This window comes from Neomonachus schauinslandi, chromosome 8 (genome assembly GCF_002201575.2).
Source record: "Neomonachus schauinslandi chromosome 8, ASM220157v2, whole genome shotgun sequence".
In the NCBI taxonomy this organism is placed as follows: Eukaryota; Metazoa; Chordata; class Mammalia; order Carnivora; family Phocidae; genus Neomonachus; species Neomonachus schauinslandi.
In genome coordinates, this window is record NC_058410.1 from 119,065,405 (window position 1) to 119,084,436 (window position 19,032).

The 19,032-nt window shown below is 43.9% G+C and overlaps 1 protein-coding gene across 1 annotated transcript in view; it reads left to right on the forward strand.

Annotated features, from left to right (window-relative positions):
* Positions 1-7,151, forward strand: part of DUSP22 (dual specificity phosphatase 22) — a 125,697-nt gene extending 118,546 nt beyond the window's left edge. Inside the window, exons 4-7 of the mRNA XM_044917233.1 lie at positions 1,413-1,487; positions 4,410-4,581; positions 5,055-5,127; positions 6,952-7,151. Coding sequence (XP_044773168.1) covers positions 1,413-1,487; positions 4,410-4,581; positions 5,055-5,127; positions 6,952-6,998 — 367 coding nt within the window. The 3' untranslated portion in view covers positions 6,999-7,151. The remainder of the gene's footprint in view (positions 1-1,412; positions 1,488-4,409; positions 4,582-5,054; positions 5,128-6,951) is intronic.
* The last annotated feature ends 11,881 nt before the right edge of the window (positions 7,152-19,032 follow it).

A 19,032-nucleotide genomic window follows, 5' to 3' on the forward strand; every position in this document is an offset into this window, starting at 1 on the left:
TACCAAGCCAGTGTTTGTGCATATAGTTGCAATGCCCAGAGTCATTTTATAAGTTTATGTCTGGGAGCATTTGTGCCTGGGAAAGTTAGCAAAAGCATGTCTTGCAATGTTCTGGTACTTAAAGATTTTAGTAAGAGTCTGGAGTCCTTGGGTTCGATCCCTAGGACTTTTCATCATGCTTTATGGTTGGTCGTGGAATATGTACATGTATGCATGCACATGTATAGTTTCCTGTATTAGCTCTCCATCTTAATCTAGCTGGGCACCTACACTTAGGTTGCTAAGTTTCTTCTGTATTTAATAACTGGCTGAGTTTGTTATGCCATACCTGAATTTCTCATTGTTACATTCATTTATCCTGTCATCCTTCATGAAACGATAGACCTAGCTTGTGTGGTTGGAAACTACATCTCATTCTTCCCTGAATCTCCTGCAGCTTTGCAGAGTTCCGGTAAATAGTACTCAGTTGGTGTTTAAAGGAGGATGAATTTATTCCATGGGCAACTTTAGGTGTTTTGCTGCTCTGTAAGTCAATCAAAGGTAAAAGACCTCAAAAAGCATGTACTCTGTAGGTCGTCTTGGAGTATTTATAGTTAACCCACCAGCCAGTCCAGAACATGCTCTAAATGAGGCTGGTACATACGTGCAGGAGAAAGGGTGTTAAAAAGGCTAAGGGTCAGAAGAAGTAAGGATCATGGTTTCATTGTCATAAAGGACTTTAGAGTTTGCAAAGCATATTGGCATATATCACCTCATTCCACCCTGTAAGACATTATTTCCACTTTATAAATGAAGTTAAGAGAAACTAAGTGACTCTCCCAAAGTCACACGGCCAGTAAGTGGCTGAGCAGGGATTGAAGCTGTATTTTCCCTTTCCCCACAGCCCTCTGATGACATGCCGACAGGATGTACCAAAGTCAAGGGAGACCAATATGGGAGAGTATTATTAGGTTTTTCAGATCATCAAAAGTAAACTCCCTCTTAGCACTAGGGAGCCTGCATGATATGGGCACCTTCTTCACCTGAATGGCTCTGAATGTGCATAGATGGTGTGTGGATCATCAGTGTGGAGTCACTAGTATGCTCCTGAACATTCAGGGGCCCCAACTGACCCCTGGGCTAGGCAGAAACCAACGCCCACACACATACCAGTCAGTGGCAACGCTGTGTTTCAGGGATTCCTTGCAGAGAAATTCTGAAAATCCCAGAAGATGGGCAGCCCTCCCCAGGCCTCAGCATTGTGTGTGACAGATTTTAACGCTGAGCCAGCTCCAGCCCCAGACAGTGTGACCACGGTCTTGAAGCTGTGGGACTCTGAGACCTTTTCAAGAAACCTCAGGCGGATTTTTCTTTTCATCATGTGTTGAGTAAAGTAGAGAGATGTCACTTCTCTCTTTTTTCTCCCCCGACAGGACAAGACATTTCAAAGAAAGTATTAAATTCATTCACGAGTGCCGACTCAGGGGTGAGGGCTGTCTTGTACATTGGTATGTATGCCTCTGCCAAATCATAGCTTAGTATTTCTACTCAGCCTGATTTCTCTCAAGGGTTTTTCTGTGTGTGATTAATTATTTCAACTCCTAATGGTTCTGTCTGCCCTCTGAATCTTGAATACACACCCCATCTGACCCCTGCCATTTGTTAGTCATCGTTTGTTTTTGATGAAAGAGAACCCTATGATTTTTTTTTTTTTTTCATTTTCACTTAGGATTTTCATTTTCACAGTTAGGATTTCTGTAGGGACTGTCAAGGCTATGGAACCACAGGAGCCTCTTTTCTAGCCCATGTCTATTATTCCCTTGGAATAGCCTCCTGTGGAGGGTACAGATTTTGTGGGCTCATCCCTGAAACCTCAGCGCCCTTTCAAAACACTGTTTCTTTCTGGAGAGTTTTGATCACATATGTGGTGTTTAACATTGCATTAGTGTAACACCAGAATGACCATTTCTTCTCCATTTACAGATGGGGGCTTTTATGTGTGTTTAGCTTAGTACTTTGCTTTGAAAAGATCTGAATAGGATATTAGAATTAAACAGTTTATATACAGCTCTCCACCTGCATTCAGCTACACTTCATATGGATCTGAATACATATACATAAGTACATACACACTGCAAAAAAAAAGCTGTTATAATACACATAACCCAAGGACAATGCACATAAAGTTCTTAGCACTGTACCTGGCACATGGTAAGCTCTCAGGGAATGTTAGCTCTCATATTTTATTTTTTTAAATTTTTATTTGTTTTATTTTTAAGTGAAATATAGTTGGCATTAGTTTCAGGTGTACAATATAGTGATTTGACAATTATATACATTATGAAATATCATTAGCACTAGTACTCATATTTATCACGTAACTAATATGTTAAAGGAACCAGCAGCCAACAGTCTGGAGCCAGAACTCTGCTGTTCATTAAAGTGCAAGCTGAGCATGTTCCCTCTTTATATTGTATAAGACTCCATATTGAGTATTACTCAGCCACAAAAAAAAAAAAAAAAAGATAAGATCTTGCCATTTACAGCAACATGGAGAGATTAAAAGGTATTATGCTAAGTGAAATACATCAGAGAAAGCAAATACCGTATGATTTCACTTATATATGGAACCTGAAAAACAAAACGCATGAAAAAAACAAAAAACCAAAAGGCAGAACCAGACCTATAAGTACAGAGGACAAACTGATGGATGCCAGAGGGGAGGGAGTGAGAGGATGGGCAGAATGGGTGAAGGGTAGTGGGAGATGTAGGCTTCCAGTTATGGAATGAAAAAGTCATGGGAATAAAAGACACAGCTCAGGGAATACAGTCAATGGTATAATTGTGTTGTACGGTGACAGACGGCAGCTACACGGTGAGCACAGCCTAATGTAAAACTTGTAGAGTCACTATGTTGTACACCTGAAATTAATGTAACATTATATGTAAACTATACTCAGATTTTTTTTAAAAAGACAATATTATGTTGTGAAATATATTAAAAAAAAAAAAGCTTAACAATCTTTTGAGTTTCCCCAAAGAAGTTGCTATTTCAGTGAAAGCTCTTTGGAAATGTAAAGTGATATCTCCTGGGCTGTGTTGCTGCTGATGTTGGTGACAGAGGACATCCAGTGCAGGATACCCAGAAGAGCCCTTCATGAAAACTAATCTGTTCTAAGGGCCTGTAACCCATATCAGGAGAGCAGGGACAGTAGTTTGATTGCTTTAGAAAAAAATGATGTTTGGTAGTTTTATGCAGTTCTTGATACTATGTGATTTACGTTTCTTTTTACTTTTAAAAAGAGTAGGACATGTACCAAATTGTAGATTTTATAATGTTCATCTACATTTGCTTTAAAGAATTTTGGGGGTGCAGTTGGAGCCATAAAGGGGGAGTTCTGTAATCCTGTGCCTGGGCTTCTATGGCTTCTGGTGAATATTAGACTCTCCAGGTTTGCAGCCAAAGAGGATGTATTTTTTAAAAGCTCTCTTGGTATTTCTGATATAAAAGCCTAAGGAAGAGCCACTACTTGAGAATGGTTGTCTTTTATTATTATTATTATTATTATTATTATTATTATTATTATTATCATCATCATTTGAATATGTGTAGCCCTGATACTCTAGGAATTTGTATTTCATATGGTTATATAAATCTGAAGATAGGCCTTTCTAAAAATGAGAAATTTGCTAAACTTCCCCATCTTAAACCGTTGCTAGAACACTCTAAATCTGACGCAGCACAGCCTTCTGTGACCACCTTAATTTGCATATGCATTTAAAATTGGTCCCCTTACTCAGTCTGCTAGATATAATTAACCGTTATTGACCCCCACATCCCAGAGCACGTGGAATGTGCCCTCTCTTGTGCTCTGCTCAGTTATTTCAAAAAGAACACAAACTGTTTCATAAGAGCTTCTGTATTTAATGGGCTTTCAGTTATAGATCTAGCCTTCATTTATCTAAGAAAACCAGACTTAAAAAAACAAAACAAAAAACCATGAAGCCTTCTAAACTGCTGCAGGTTGTAAATAGATTTATTGCATGGATCCCAGACCCTTCAAGTTCCCTTGATGTGCTTTGGTTAGTTATTTTTTCTGTCCGAGGAAATGGGGACTATCTGAAGAAGGGCTCAGGAGCATAGAGAATCATAAAACTGGTGTCCAAAGCCATAGCCAGTAGAAGATCTGTAAAAAAAAAAAAAAAAAAATGAGGCTCACACATATACTGATGCCTGAGATTCTAGTGTAATAAAGTAGAGAGAAGCTCCTATGTTTCTGAGTAATTTCATACTGGCTTGCTGTCCACTCATAATCCAAGGAGGAGACTTTCTAAAATGAGATCCACAGAATCCCCTGCTCTCGATGAATCAGGAGATAGACTCATGGACTGAAACCCCTTGCCCCTGTGGGTTCTTTTGGCCCTTGCAGCCTGGCCGGTGTCTCCAGGAGTGTGACTCTGGTGATCGCATACATCATGACCATCACCGACTTTGGCTGGGAGGATGCCCTGCACACTGTGCGTGCAGGGAGGTCCTGTGCCAACCCCAACCTGGGCTTCCAGAGACAGCTCCAGGAGTTTGAGAAGCATGAAGTCCACCAGGTAACCATGCTCAGGGGACTTTGGTGATGTGAGCAGCAGCCTCTGGGAAGATGCCTCAGTCTTTCTGTGCACACCTAGAATCAGGGAGGTTGGAGTTTGAAAGGCCCACAGAGGACAAGAATGCCCCACTTGCATCCCAATCAAAGTCATCACTGGTCCCTTGTTCACCATCTGCAGCTGTAGGACATTATCTTTTAACATCTTCAGACCCCATATTAACGTCTGTTTATTTCCCTTTGGGCCAAGTGCCATTTTCTTGGTTTGGCTTGCTTTCATGTCCTCAGGCTAAAACCTGGAAGAAGCAGTTATTTCTCTTGCTTGACACTGGCCGGCCAACCACAGATCTCTGATTGCCCAATGCCCATTTATTCCTTGGTTATATGTGGCAAAATCTGTAACATTAAGTAATAGGTGAAATCTATGTAGATGCAGGTGTGTGTGTGACATTTTGGTTTTGTTTTCAACTTCTCCAGTACCGGCAGTGGCTGAAGGAAGAATATGGAGAGAGCCCTTTGCGGGATGTGGAAGAAGCCAAAAACATTCTGGGTAAATATAAAGAGCAAGGGCGTGTGGAGTCCCAGCCTGGTACAAGGCGGTGGAGCAACTTTCAGACCCTGCCTCCTTTGGCCTACAGCAACTATACGACGGAGACCTAATAACTGAGTGATCTGGTGCCTGCCTGTCCATCCCTTATCTTCAGTGCATTTCTGCCGGGTGCCCTGGTGTGCTGGCTGCCCCTGTGGAGGACAGGAAGGGGAGGGTGGCAAAGGTGCATCCAGGCTCCTCCTCCATGAATCCACGAACCCTGCCCCAGGCCCCTTCATCCTGCCCACTCCTGCCCTGCCTGAGCTTGGGGAGTCTGCTTGGCTGCCCCACACTGACTCATGCGTGCGCCTGAGTGCAGGCGAGTGTGTGTGTGTGCCCATGTGTGTGGATGTGTGAACTCTAAATGTTTGTATTGCTGGAACAGTCACAAAGTCCATGCTTCCAGGCTTGGTATCACCACCTTTCCTTTTGTCCATGACTCCACATGGAAATCATTTGAAGTTAACATCTTAAAAGCTGCTCAGCATAAAGCAGCCTGTGGCTGGGAGCAGACAGAACCCAGAGTGGTCATGGTGAGGGCAGCAGGAGGCTGGACTCCCTTCTGAGGGTGGTTCCCCAGGGCCCTCAAAGGTGTGTGGGGGTGTGCTCTGAGCATTGCCTCGATCTTAATGAAAGTGCCTCAGGCTGTGGTTCCTGCCACCTCAAGTCAAGACCCTCTTCTCAGCCTATCATGTCCCTGAGGTCTTGGTGTGTGTTCTCAGTGGCCCTGACTATATTTCAGTTCCATGGGGAGCACAACCACCTCAGCCCAAGCTATATGCCCAGGGCTCCCTTCCTTTCTCCTCCTGTCCATCTTCACTTACTCTCAACCTCTTGTTCTCTTGCTGTTATAACTCTGCAAGGGCCTCTTTGCAACATCTGCATGCATCTTCAGGAACTGGGAAGAATGAGCATTTATTAGGCACTGTAGCAAGTTTGCATTTAAAAATACATTTTAAAATGCCTGCACACTAATTAAGCACCTTCATGTATGCTGTGGATTTGATATGTGATCTCAGCTACCTCATTAAATGTTTTTTGAAAAGGTATTTTTGTTATTGTAATCAGCTCATAGTTGAAAATGTTTGGTCATGATTGCTTTTGAAGCCAAAGGGCAAAAGCATCAGTATCATTGAGCTATTTAAAATTTCTGACTTGAGCTCCAGTAGTGCTTTTTGGTGGGTAAAATTCCACATTCAGGCCAAGCCCAGCAGGCCTGGAGAGCATCTGCAGTTTGCAGTGTGGGGCAGCAGGATCCTGGAATTCTGTGAGCAATTTCGTGGTCCAGTCTTTTACACCAGCTTAAATTGTTTAAGCACACAAAGCCACAAGAATGAAAAAGTATACTTGGCTTCTCCCTAAAAAGATGTTGCAGCCCAGTTTCTCCAAATTCCACCACCAACAGAGCCTCTGACTAAGAAGAGCAGGAAATGCTCTTATATATGCACAGGAAAGCATGTAAAGGGTAATGTCACAGGTGAGCCGCTTTGGGGACCAGGGAAAACTCTATACACCCACACAGGCCCTAGATATACACCAGGAAAGGGAAGCATGGCCATGGAATTTTCTACCTACAGCTGAAACAATTTGTCTATAAAGTACATTTTTTTCCTTGAACCAAAAAGAAATGTGAATATACTCACAGAAAAAGTATGTAGGATTATCAGCTGAAATGCTGAAATATGTGTGTACATTTATGAACATTTATGAACATTTATGAACAATTCCTGGAGGTCTTGAAATGTTGTTTTAATTTTTGTTGCCAGTAATGTTCTTTCTCCACAGCCACTGCAGGAATTCTGAAGCACTGGGCCTTTCTCAGAAGACTGTAAGGTACCTGAAGTTTCTGAAATATCGCAAAGCCACAGAGTTTAGGCTGGTGCTGCCAAAAAGAAAAGCAACCTAGAGTTTATTTTTAAGTATCCAGAAGCGATTTGTAAATTTGGTTTTCATTTTAAACTGAATACATGTGTAATGATGTTCTATGTTGAGAACTAAAGATACTCTTCCCCAAGAGAAAATATTTTTACCTTAATACCACTGCTACAGCAATATCTTTAACCTTAACTTTGGGTTTATAAAGCAATCTCAAGAGCCCTACTGCACTGTTTTGGTAACTGTTTAGTAATCGTGATTGCTTCTCATGAGAATTGTGCTGTGTAAACTCTGCTTGTGTGTTCTTAAATTCCCCAGCTTGGGAAATACCTCTTGCTGTGTGCTCTACCCATGGTTTGTGTTCCCCATGGTGGACTTTACCAAAAGCTACACATTTTTGTTAACAAAGGGCCACCGAGCATTGAAGTCCATGTGCAATACACTCTTCCTTAGCTGAGGTATGGATGTCATACATGTTCCTGCCGCTGAGGGTTGTGAAGCAGGATCGGAGCCTGCTCCTATAGCAGTAATTGCTGGTTTAATTGCAGAGACCACTCTTTCCTCCAGAAGGTAGTACAGGGGGCACTTAGGAGAAGTGAATTAATTTCACCATGAGAGAAAAATTGATCCTCAGCGTGAACAGAAAGAAACCCAGAAAGTGGACTCATAGTTCTCTGGCACATGGCACCTCTGGAATTACTGCATTTATCACAAGGGTGAGGGGTGTGCAGCCCAGGTGCTCCATGAACATTTGCTGCATTGTTGAATGCAGTTTACTCTGATTCCATATTCAGCTTTTAATTTGAAGAAACACAGACTGGCTTGAAGAGCAATTTAAGTCAGTTTCCTAAATTTTCCTTGTCTAAATCTAGCGGAGGAAGAAGGAGATTTAACGTTTCCCTCCAAGGATAATTTGGGCCTGAACTAAGGGCAGGTGGATAGAGGAGCTAATATACATGGACCCTTTAACTGTAGGTGGCAGGCTTCACCTATGTTCTGAGTTTCTGCTTCTAATGCCTGGAATCTCCTGACAAGGGCTCAGGGAAGGGGCTGGAATGAAGAGGAGGACCTTTGCACTGGCGGCAGCCCCTGCCAGGTGTGGGATGATATGCACTGATCAGTTTCAGTCATTAAAATGCTTATTCTGACTCAGCAAGCCTGCCTGGATGTAGCACAGGTAATCCAGTTGTAGGAACCTCTGAGTACTCTCATGTGCCAGCCCTAAAAGCCCTGAGATGTCTCCACTTCCCACTTGTGAGTGTGTGCCAGAGCCTTGTCTCTGTGGAAAACTCGGGAACAGTGGCCAAGACGTAGCACAGAGCCTCAGGAAGACCTCCGTGCTGTGTGTAGGACAACGAGGCAGCAGAATTAGGAAAAAAGGTTTTCTGGTGATGGCCCCAATCCAGTAGAGGCACTCATCCCTCACAGGCTGACATCCTTTCCTGTCCCCCTCTTCTTGCTATAGGACCAGATCTGGCACCAACAATAATCCTCTAATAATTGTCTGGTGTTCTGTGGGTTACAAACTATCACTGCAAAGCTTTATAAACCCACAGAGGGTATTATATTATTCATTCGAGGCTCAAAGAGGCCAAAAAATACACCAAAAACGGAAAATGTTAGCTCTGATTTGCCTGAATTTTGAACTTTTGATCCCGAATCAGTGGGTTAAGAGAGGGAGGAGCTGAGCTGCCCCTGCGCTTTGAACTTAGAAGTTTGTAAGGCTCTAGTAAGGGCCAAGGGGGAACCGGCACCCCTGCAGCAAAGCTGTATGGCTGCAGAAGCCAGAACCTCTATTTGGTTGCTTCCCCCACCACACCCCTTTCTCCCTGGGGAGTTTGGGGCCCCATCAGTGGAGTTGGCAGTTAGGAAAATTGGCAATTGCAGAGTGGGTCATAAGGACCAGTATAGGTGGTCCTGGTGCTATGTGTGGGGGAGGGGAAGAGAAACACCATTCCAGTTTTGGGGTGAGGAAGGCAGTGTTCAGGGAAGGCATCTTGGAAAAAGTGATACCTAATTTGAGACTTCAAGCTTAAGTGTTAGAATTAGTTGGGCATAGCGGGAGGAAGGGGAGTCCAGGCAGAGGCCCAGCATGTGTGTTAACTTGGTGGCATGAGGGAGCACAGTGCGCTGGGGTGACCCCAAGTCACTCTATGTGACTAGGGCAAGAGCCAAGGGGTGGGCAGTGATGGTAAGTGATACAGACAAAGCTGCACACACAAGCAAGGGCCCAGTCAGCCAGGTTGATACCATTGCTTAGTATGTGTATAGTACCATATCTTAGTATACAGTAGCTGGTTTACTTCTTATACTAGCCCTTGGAGCTAATCAAGCTCAGAGGTCATGCCGTGCCAGCTTCCCACAGGGCTGATTCCTGAGCTTAGAGCCTCATAAGAAGCATGCATGCCATTATGCGGATGTAATGAGTAGGGGTGGGGGCTCGCTGAACTTGCTAGGGCAAGCAGGTACCATGGTTGGTTGGTGTGTAGGTGGATAATGGAGGGTCCACATTGGAGGCCAGTCGGGGGCAGCTGTTACAATCATCCAGGTGATTGAAGATGATGTCCTGAACAGGGTCATGGTGGTGGAGAAGAAGAGGGGCCAAGGAGGCAAATAGATTTGGGCTTGAGGGAGGTTGGGAAGGGAGAAGCAAATGCTCTTGGTACTGCACTGAATGTGGGGGACTATGGATTTTGTGGCCTTGACACTCTGGAATCTTGCTTCCAACACAATGGTTCTTTGTATCAACATCCTCCTTTCCTTTGATGGTGGCGTATGGGCTCTGAAATGTCAAAGTTAGATTTAAGGGGACTGCCAGACCTAGGGCCTCCAAGGGCAATCATCCCAGCTTTGCAGGTTAGGTCCTCAAGTTTATCTGTGCACCCAGGACAGACTCCCAGGAACTAGACTCATGACAATGTGGAATTCAGATGTCCAATTTTATAATTTATTGTGAAAGATAAAAAAGTATCTTTATGAAAACCAGTTTTATTCCCTAGGCTAGTTCTCTTTCATTATCAGGATTTTGGAGGAAGCCAAATTAGTCATTAGGCATTGTCCTGTGAGATGGATATGGAGCTAAGAGCCTTTGCAGGGGGCAGGGGATAATCCTGATCTGATATGCCCCATAATCAGATTGCTATTCCCATAACATATGTAAGTGGTATTTCTACCAGGCTCCTGCTTTGCTCGCTGAAGTCACCTTTCCAGGGTCTAGCAGACCATCCTGTTTATGTATAAAGGTGATCTTTGACTTAAATGACCTTGTTTAGAGCACCTTCATTAACCTTGGGTATCCTCATGTGTCTTCAATAGCATTTATGCTTTTCTGTAAGGATGGGTTCCCACTAGTGGCTTTTTTTCTTATTTATTGGGTGCTTGTTCTTTCTAGTTTCTGTCACAGTAGGGAACCTCACTTCCAACTTCTGGTGCTGTTTCGTGTTACTCATGCATAGAGACAACTTAGAAAATCTAGTGATTTGTGTGCACGTGTGTGTGTGTGTGTGTGCACATACATCTGGGTCTTATGTTTTTTAGTTTTGTTTTAGAGAAATTCTTAGCTTTCAGGGGAGTCATGTGTGCAACATCAAGGGTACCTCGAGCTCGGGTACCTTAGGTGGCAGCTACCTGGGGCAACCAGGGAAATGTCAGAGTCATATTACACAACCAGAGCCAGTCACAAAGGGCTGCTCTGCACACCAGTATCTAGTCATAAAAATAGGGAACACACTAAAAGTCAAAACCCTGTGATCCCACACTAGATGACTCCTCCCATCCTGACCCTAAGTTATTAATAATTTTATTAAGAATGTGCTTTCAACATGCTTATATTTATATATGTACTTAACAAGAAATCACCAAGACTTCAGAGGGAAGTTCTTCTTCCCTTTCCTTTTTATTGCCCAGAGAAGGGGAGAAACTGAGAAGAAGGAGAAGAAAAAAAAAAAAAGCTGCCTTTGACTTGTCACCGGAGGCTTGAGCATGTCAGTTGTTCCCTTCTTAGGATTTAGTAGGGTCTCCTTAGGCCTTAGGCTCATGGACTTGGATGCATGTAATGCACTGGCCACATTTCATCATGCAGAGAGATCTTGACACTTTGCTCTTGTTTTCCTATCCCCGCTATAGATCTTGAGACCTGTCACTGCAGTAACAGGACATAATTAGTTCAGCCAGTACCAAAATTAGTAATCAAAATTAGTATCTATTTTGTAGCTGAGGCTTAACCACCTAATAAGCATCTGACTAAAGGTTGCAAGTGCTGTGCCTGTGTCTCTTTCCATCGGGGGAAAGAATTGCCAGTATGTATTTGAACATCTGCAAGTTTAGGTTTATTTTGGCTCTGGATATCTATGCAAACTGTTGATCAAGAGTTAGTAATTTGCAGTTAATTTTCCTGAAGTTTCTAGTTCAGTTATTAGAGTCTGGTGTCAAAAGAGCTATTTTAGCAGGTGACTGAAATTACTAGGCAGTTCAACATTCTGAGTGTGATGTTGACTATTTAGAGGTGGGGTTAGGAGATGTATTGGATGGGATTGTACCTGAGTACATCCTTTATTCAAAGGCCTACTTAAGAAAACTAGATATGGGGTGCCTGGGTGGCTCAGATGGTTAAGTGTCTGCCTTCTGCTCAGGTCATGGTCCCAGGACCCTGGGATAGAGCCCCGCATCGGGCTCCCTTCTCAGCGGGAAGCCTGCTTCCCCCTCTCCCACTCCCCCTGCTTGTGTTACCTCTCTCGCTGTCTCTCTCTCTGTCAAATAAATAAATAAAATCTTGAAAGAAAGAAAGAAAGAAAAAAGAAAAGAAAACTAGATAGGAGCCAGGGGTAAAAAAATAAAACTGATTTTTGTGGGTTTAACAACCCCTTCTAGGAATAATGTAGTTTTTGGAAATAGTGCTGATCACACCATTTGCCTATTTGTCCAACTTGACCCAAGAAGGCCGAATTACAGTGGCCTTTCTACTTAGCTTCCCAGTCCTCTAGGACACACATCAGTGACAAGCAAATATATGAATGGAACATTGCCATTGACATGGTGTTGGTCCCTCTCTCCCCGTCAAGTCTGTTCATCATCAAGTGCTTTGCCCTCAGCCTCTTGTGCCCTTCACCAGAAGTGGCCAAACCAGCACAAACAGGAACCATACTTTCTGGTGAGCAGGTTTGCCTTTTGTTGGTTGGCTGTGGGTTTCCCCAAGGCACTGATATGGAGCCTTTTTGGAAAATACAAATCAAAAGCCCTCTACATGTGCACTAAAGAAATGTCACCTTCTGCTTTGCAAAGGGTGTGCCCTTCAAGTCAAGAGACCCAAGTGGCGCTGAGCTTCCTCAGAATGGGAATCCCTAGAGAAGCTTGTCATGTGCCAGGGGTTAGATGTTTGGATTCTCCTTTGGATTCTCTCACCGAGGTGGTGACAGAGAGAAAGGCAAGAAGGTGTGAAAGGAGAGGACCATTTCTAGACTGTTTGCAGAAGCCTTCATGAATCTCCCCAAATCAGGTGCATCCCAGAGGTGTACTGCAGATGTGAGCTAAAACCCATTTCATGCCTTGATATTCACTGTCCTACAGCAGAGAGGCCTATTCTCTGCTTTGCCAGAGCCCCTACCTGTCATCTTCCACCTTCCACAAACAGGAAGGCACAGGTCCTGATAGAGCAGGTTGGGGGAGATGAGAGGCCAAGGTCCTGGACTGGTGACCAGGCAGCCAAGATAGTCACATGCCAGACAGGCCTGACTGAGGTCCATTTTCATCCTGGTTCTCTGGAATACCTTGGGGAAGTCCCAGAGGAGGCAACCCACTCATGTGGGGAACTTCTTCTAACACTGGGGTAAAGAAGCTCCCTAGAAGGGATGAGCAGTGCTAGAGGGCACCCTGTGTTGTGGCACAGTGATATGGGCAGAGACAACCTCACAGCCTTCCTGGGTAGCATTTTATGTGTCTAGAAAGGCCTTTCTAATCATGAAGACCTCCCATCTAGATAACAAGATAATCAGCCTCGTGATGGTCAACAGTTATTCAGCACTTAATGTGGGAGAGAAGCTGGCATTGAGACTTTTTCTTGAAATCTCTTCTGACAACAATCTCATGGGATAGGTTTCACTATGGGAGAATCCAGGTTCTAGAGAACTGGAGCATTACCCAGTCTCAGGGCCAGAAAATGGCCAAGTGAGGATTGGAATCCAAGCAATCTGACTCAGGTGGGCCTAAATGTCACCACTCCTTTAGAAATGCACTACCCTTGCGAGGCTAAGCTAATAAAAATGCTTACAGTCATGTGCATTTCTGTTCAAGATTTTTTCTGAAGGTGGGTTTATGTTAGATAAGAGGCCTAGTGGGGAGATTAAGGTGGAAGATAGGTAAGTATAGTTAAATAGGCACACGAGAAAGGCATTTCTTTTTTCTTTCCATCAAAATCTACCCATTGTGGGGACGCCTGGGTGGCTCAGTCGGTTAAGCGTCTGCCTTCAGCTCAGGTCATGATCCCAGGGTCCTGGGATCGAGTCCCGCATCGGGCTCCCTGCTCCGCGGGGAGCCTGCTTCTCCCTCTGCCTCTGCCTCTCTCTCTATCTCTCATGAATAAATAAATAAAATCTTAAAAAAAAAAAAAATCTACCCATTGTGTGTACACTATGGCTGCCACACTTACCTCTGACTAGGCATTTCTGATTTAGCCTAGAGTAGCAGGCGGAGTACTGAGATGTCCTGAGGCCCCAGGAGGCCCTTTGCAAGAATACGGAATGGCCCATGTGTGTACAGGAAGGGGGGAAGAGGGCTAGTGCCTGGTACTTTAAGCAGATGATATTCTGTCTCTGATGTGCCATCATTATGCAAATAGAGGAACCTCAGTGAGGTTTTTGCAAGAAGTTCAGGGATTTGCTGTCATTCAAGTCAAATAACTCAAATGGAGACACTCATCAACAGTGGATGTCAGCAACAGTGGATGTCAAAGCAACCAGAGACTGACAGGACCTCCTTTCAACCCCTGGGTCTGAGGGCCAGGGCTGGGAGATGGAGTTAATAGAGCCAAGTAAGAAGTGAGCCATGCAGGGGTGCCCAGTTAGGACCTGAGCAGGGCAGGTCTTTAAGAAGTATGGGAGGCTAGGAGGAAGCAGAGTAGAAGTTTCCCATCTGGTGTCCTCCTGTCTTATCTCCCTGAACCTAATGGGAAGCTGGCCAACAGAGGATTCTGCATGCCATGGCCATGGGGGACAGAACAGGGTGATTTGCCATACAACAGGCAGCCCTGGAGCTCAGCCTTGGGTAGGGCGGAGACACAGTGATAGGATGAAGGAAGTGCCACAAGCTTCCAAGAAGTATCTGAGTGTCAACAAGCTGATACTAAAAGTGGGTCTGAGTGGGGAGCATGGGTTCTCCTACACACTTCGTCCTGAAGTGTGCTATCTGGAGCTTGGCCTGTGACTCACTGCTTTTATCTTTAGAAAGCATTTAGAAGCATCCATGCCTGCCAACGTGCCCCCACTGATCTGTGTTTCCCTCTGGCCTCTCTGGAGAAATGACACCCTCTGACATGAAGGCCATCAGCCGTGGCATCTGAGCCTCTGCTACAGACTGTGCCCATGTGAGAAGCCCCCACCCCCTGTACCAAAGCCCATGAAGAGTGGGGGAGGATAGTTTGCAGTGCCTCAATCATGCTGCAGTGCCTGCGGCCCACTGGGAAAGCTATGTCATGAGATGCTTATAGAGCTAGCACTGTGCAGACTGCCATGAGGGAAAGGAGAAATTAGGTAGGGCAGCCTTGTCTTCCGATTTTGAGTTGGAGAGAGAAGATAGTCACTCCCAAATATTCTGTGGACAAATGCTGAGCACAGAAGCATGAATGCAGGCTAAGAGGACCACAGATACCTCATGGAGAGTGTCCTGCTGGGGATGGAAAACTTGGAAGAAGAGTCAAGGGCATCCTGGGAAGAGGGTGACATGCAAGTAAAGGCACAGACATGAGTGAACATGGTGTACTGGGAAGTCCAGGACCTGTCTTGGAGAAGGTGACTATGAGGGAGGCGAGGGTTGGAAAGTTGAATGGCTAATCTTATCCTGCCCTGTAAACTGTGGGAAGCCATGGGAAGGCCTTGGATTGATTTGGGTCCCTCAGGATGGGCTGGAGGCAGGAAGGTAGAGCAATTAGGAGGGGAACAGGATCATAGCCTGGACCGGATGCCCCATGGGACCTCTCCAAAGATGAATCTACCAAGTGAGGCAACATAGATAATGACCATCTTGAAGTAGTGACGAGCAGTGCTGGTTTGCTTTCTCCAGAAGCAGAAACAGAGTTAGGGGTACAAAAGATTATTGGTGACAGGAGGGCAGGAAGCTGATGGGGCAGTGGGGCTATCAGGCTGCAAGACAGTCCCACCTCCTCTCCACCAGAGGAGCCTGGGGGCAGGCATGACTGGTTGCCCCAGAAGAATGGCCTGAGCTGCCAGGCAAGGCAGCCCTCCGAGGCCAGAGCTCAGGGACACTTGCATGCTTGCAGGGAAGGACAGCCTGACACTCTCCAGGGACACCTGGTGCTAAAGTGCAACCTTGCAGATATACTTCTTCCCAGTGTCTCACACAGCAGGGCTGTCCAGAGTACTTCACCCAAACGCCAGTGTTGGAGCCTCCAATGTGGCTTAGTCATTTGGGTGTCTCTGGCAACTAGAAGCCCTCTCCCCTCCTTTTCTCCCCTCCCCTCCTCTCTCCTCCCCTTGTCCTCCTCTCTGTCCTCCTGTCCCCCTCTCACTCCTCTCTCACTCCTCTCTCCCAGTTCTCAGATTAGAGCTGGGTGTCGAGGAAGCATGAAAGCAACACCAGGAGTTAGGGGATTCCAACTGTCCCTCCTCACAATGATTGCAGCCTCAGCAGCCCACCAGAGATGCAGCAGGACCTTTCCATTCCTGGTACAGGAGATGTAGAGACACGTTGACTATAGAGCATTTATTAAAAACAAATTTTGATGTCCTCCATGCTATTCCTTATGTTCCACAAATAAGTGAAACCATATGATAATTGACTTTCTCTGCTTGACTTACTTCACTTAGCATATTCTCCTCCAGTCCCATCCATGTTGATGCAAATGTTGTGTATTCATCAGGAGAAGGAAGGGAAAATGAAGAGGGAGAATCGGAGGGAGAGATGAACCATGAGAGACTATGGACTCTGAGAAACAAACTGAGGGTTCTAGAGGGGAGGGGAGTGGGGGGATGGGTTAGCCTCTTGATGGGTATTAAGGAGGGCACATACTGCATGGAGCACTGGGTGTTATACGAGAACAATGAATCGTGGATCACTACATCAAAAACTAATGATGTATTGTATAGTGACATAACATAATAAAATAAAATTAAAAAAATTAAAATAAATAAAAATAAAAACAAATTTTAATAAGTAACTAAAAGATAATCTGTATTTTATTACCAGCCAGAGCCAGCAGTTTTAAACTATTCCAGTGATAAAATATATCTCCCCCCAAAAAAATTATTTTGTTGGTCTAAGTTCTTTTTTTTTAAGATCTTATTCATTTATTTGAGAGAGAGAGAACAGGGGAAGGGGTAGAGGGAAAGGGACAAGCAGACACCCCACTGAGCACAGAGCCTGACTCGGGGCTCAATCCCATGACCCCGAGATCATGACCTGAGCTGAAACCGAGAGTCTGAGGCTTAACTGGAATGAGCCACTCAGGACCCCTGTTGATCTAAGTTCTAAGTCTAAACAATGGCTGTGTCTGCTGTAGAGTTTTAATAATGTATGCATAAGATTAAAATGTCCATATTTTTATTATATCCTTTATTAACAACATGTTCTATATGGAAGTGAATGTGGAGAACTCCTAGTTTATGGGCAGGACTGGGGCATAGGGAATCAGCTAGTTTATTGTTTGGGGGTTTTTGTTTGTTTTTTTCTTTTCCAGTAAATTCAGAATGATCTAGAATCCAAACTCTGTGATAATTACATTTCTACACTTGCAGAGTAGATTTGAAATACCCGATGATCTTATATGCAGTCCCTTCAGTCTGGCATTCTGAGTGACCACTTGAATGTTTACTTGGCTTTACAGTTTTTTGATTGCAGACATATTAGAAAACCACCAGAATTGGTTCCAAAGAAACACAATGCTATTTATGGAATTTGATGTGAAATGGGATTTTTTTTTTGCATCTCTTCCAATCTTATCCTTTTGTTTAACACCTTTCCTAAATACTTGTATATCTGTTGCTCCACATGAAAGAAATTTTTCAAAATTAAAATAAAACAAGTGTTCTGTGATCAATGAAGAGTGAAGGTCAATTGACAAATCTGACATAAAAAGTTCTGTTTTGACAAAATCATTGACAAATTTGCAGAAGGCTCAAAAACAAATTGTAATTATTCATTAATGTGACAGACCAACATCTAGGTATATGTTTCCCCCATTTTCAACATACACATTATTGTAATTAAAAAGTATTCATACATGGCTTTTTCCTTTTTACTGTGATATTTTTGTTTTTATTTATTGCCATGATAACCAATATAAAATTCAATAAAAGAACATTTTTACAGCATGTGTAAAATGTCCCTTATTATTCTTTTTTCATTCCATGTCATTACTGATTGTAACAGAGAGGATCAGGTGTTAAATGCATAAGTATGCTTCTATGTTCACAAGGTCCTTCATGAAAAACAAAACACATTTTTATGTGCTTCACTTTCTTCATTCTGTATCAGTCCTCTCTCTTTAAGCAATATTGGAGGCCCGGAAAACCTGTATGATTTCACTATAGCCTATGTCGGTGGGTGTCCTGTCCCCCATTCTAATTTGGTTTTATCACATTTCCTAACACCTAGGATTTGGCTAACTGTTTCCATTTTATTTTCTCTGTAGAGACAGCAGAGAAAAGATAATGAAAATTCTCCAACTTTTCACGTTTCTTTCATTTTTTCTGGTTCTTTCTTCAAAGATAATTAAAGATTACTTTGGTTATTTTTGAGAACACTCGGTAAGAAAGCTGCTTTATTTTCCCTGTGTTATGTTCTCCTATGGGTATTCCTTCCATTAAGAGGCTCATTGTAAGAAATTCTACATTTCACAAGAGGTCAATGAAAGCTGAAGTTTCCCCTTTTCTCTTTGTCAAAGAATTCCCATTAGTGTGTCTTTAAATTACCATCTCCCCTAATACATTTCAGAGTCAGATATAAAGTAATTCCATGTACATATAATTTTTTAAGACTACTTCTATTGCTGGGCGCCTGGGTGGCTCAGTTGGTTAAGCGACTGCCTTCAGCTCAGGTCATGATCCTGGAGTCCCGGGATCGAGTCCCGCATCGGGCTCCCTGTATGGCAGGGAGTCTGCTTCTCCCTCTGACCCTCCTCCCTCTCATGCTCTCTGTCTCTCATTCTCTCTCTCTCAAATAAATAAATAAAATCTTAAAAAAAAAAAAAAAAGACTACTTCTATTGCAAAATCACAGTACACCTCTTTTTTTTTTTAAGATTTTATTTATTTGAAAGAGAGAGAGAGCACAAGCCGGGGGGAGGGACAGAGGCAGAGAGAGGAGGAGACTCCCTGCCAAGCAGGGAACCTGACACGGCTCGATCCTAGGACCCTGAGATCATGACGTGAGCTGAAGGCAGCTGACGGAGCCACCCAGGCGCCCCCACAGTACACCTCTGTTTGATGATGGGAACTAATTAAATATTTAAATGTATTTGTGAAGTTTTGATGACTTCCAGTCATAAAACATGTCCTTCCTTGGTGCTGAAAATCACTAAGTCCATTTCTCTAATGTAGAATTATAAGCCCCTGACAATGGACCTTCAGCTTCTTGAGGGCAGGTGCACAGTAGGTGCTCACGTTCTGTTCTACCATGAACTCTTGTCAAATCACCGGTCCTGTGGTTTTCTCTGCTCCTCCCAGCCTTGCCTGTTGTCAGGACCTCTTCTGGCCTTGCTCTATTTAGGTGGTTGCTGCACCCTGTGGGCCAGCAAGCATGGCTACAGGACCCTCCCAAGAGTCCC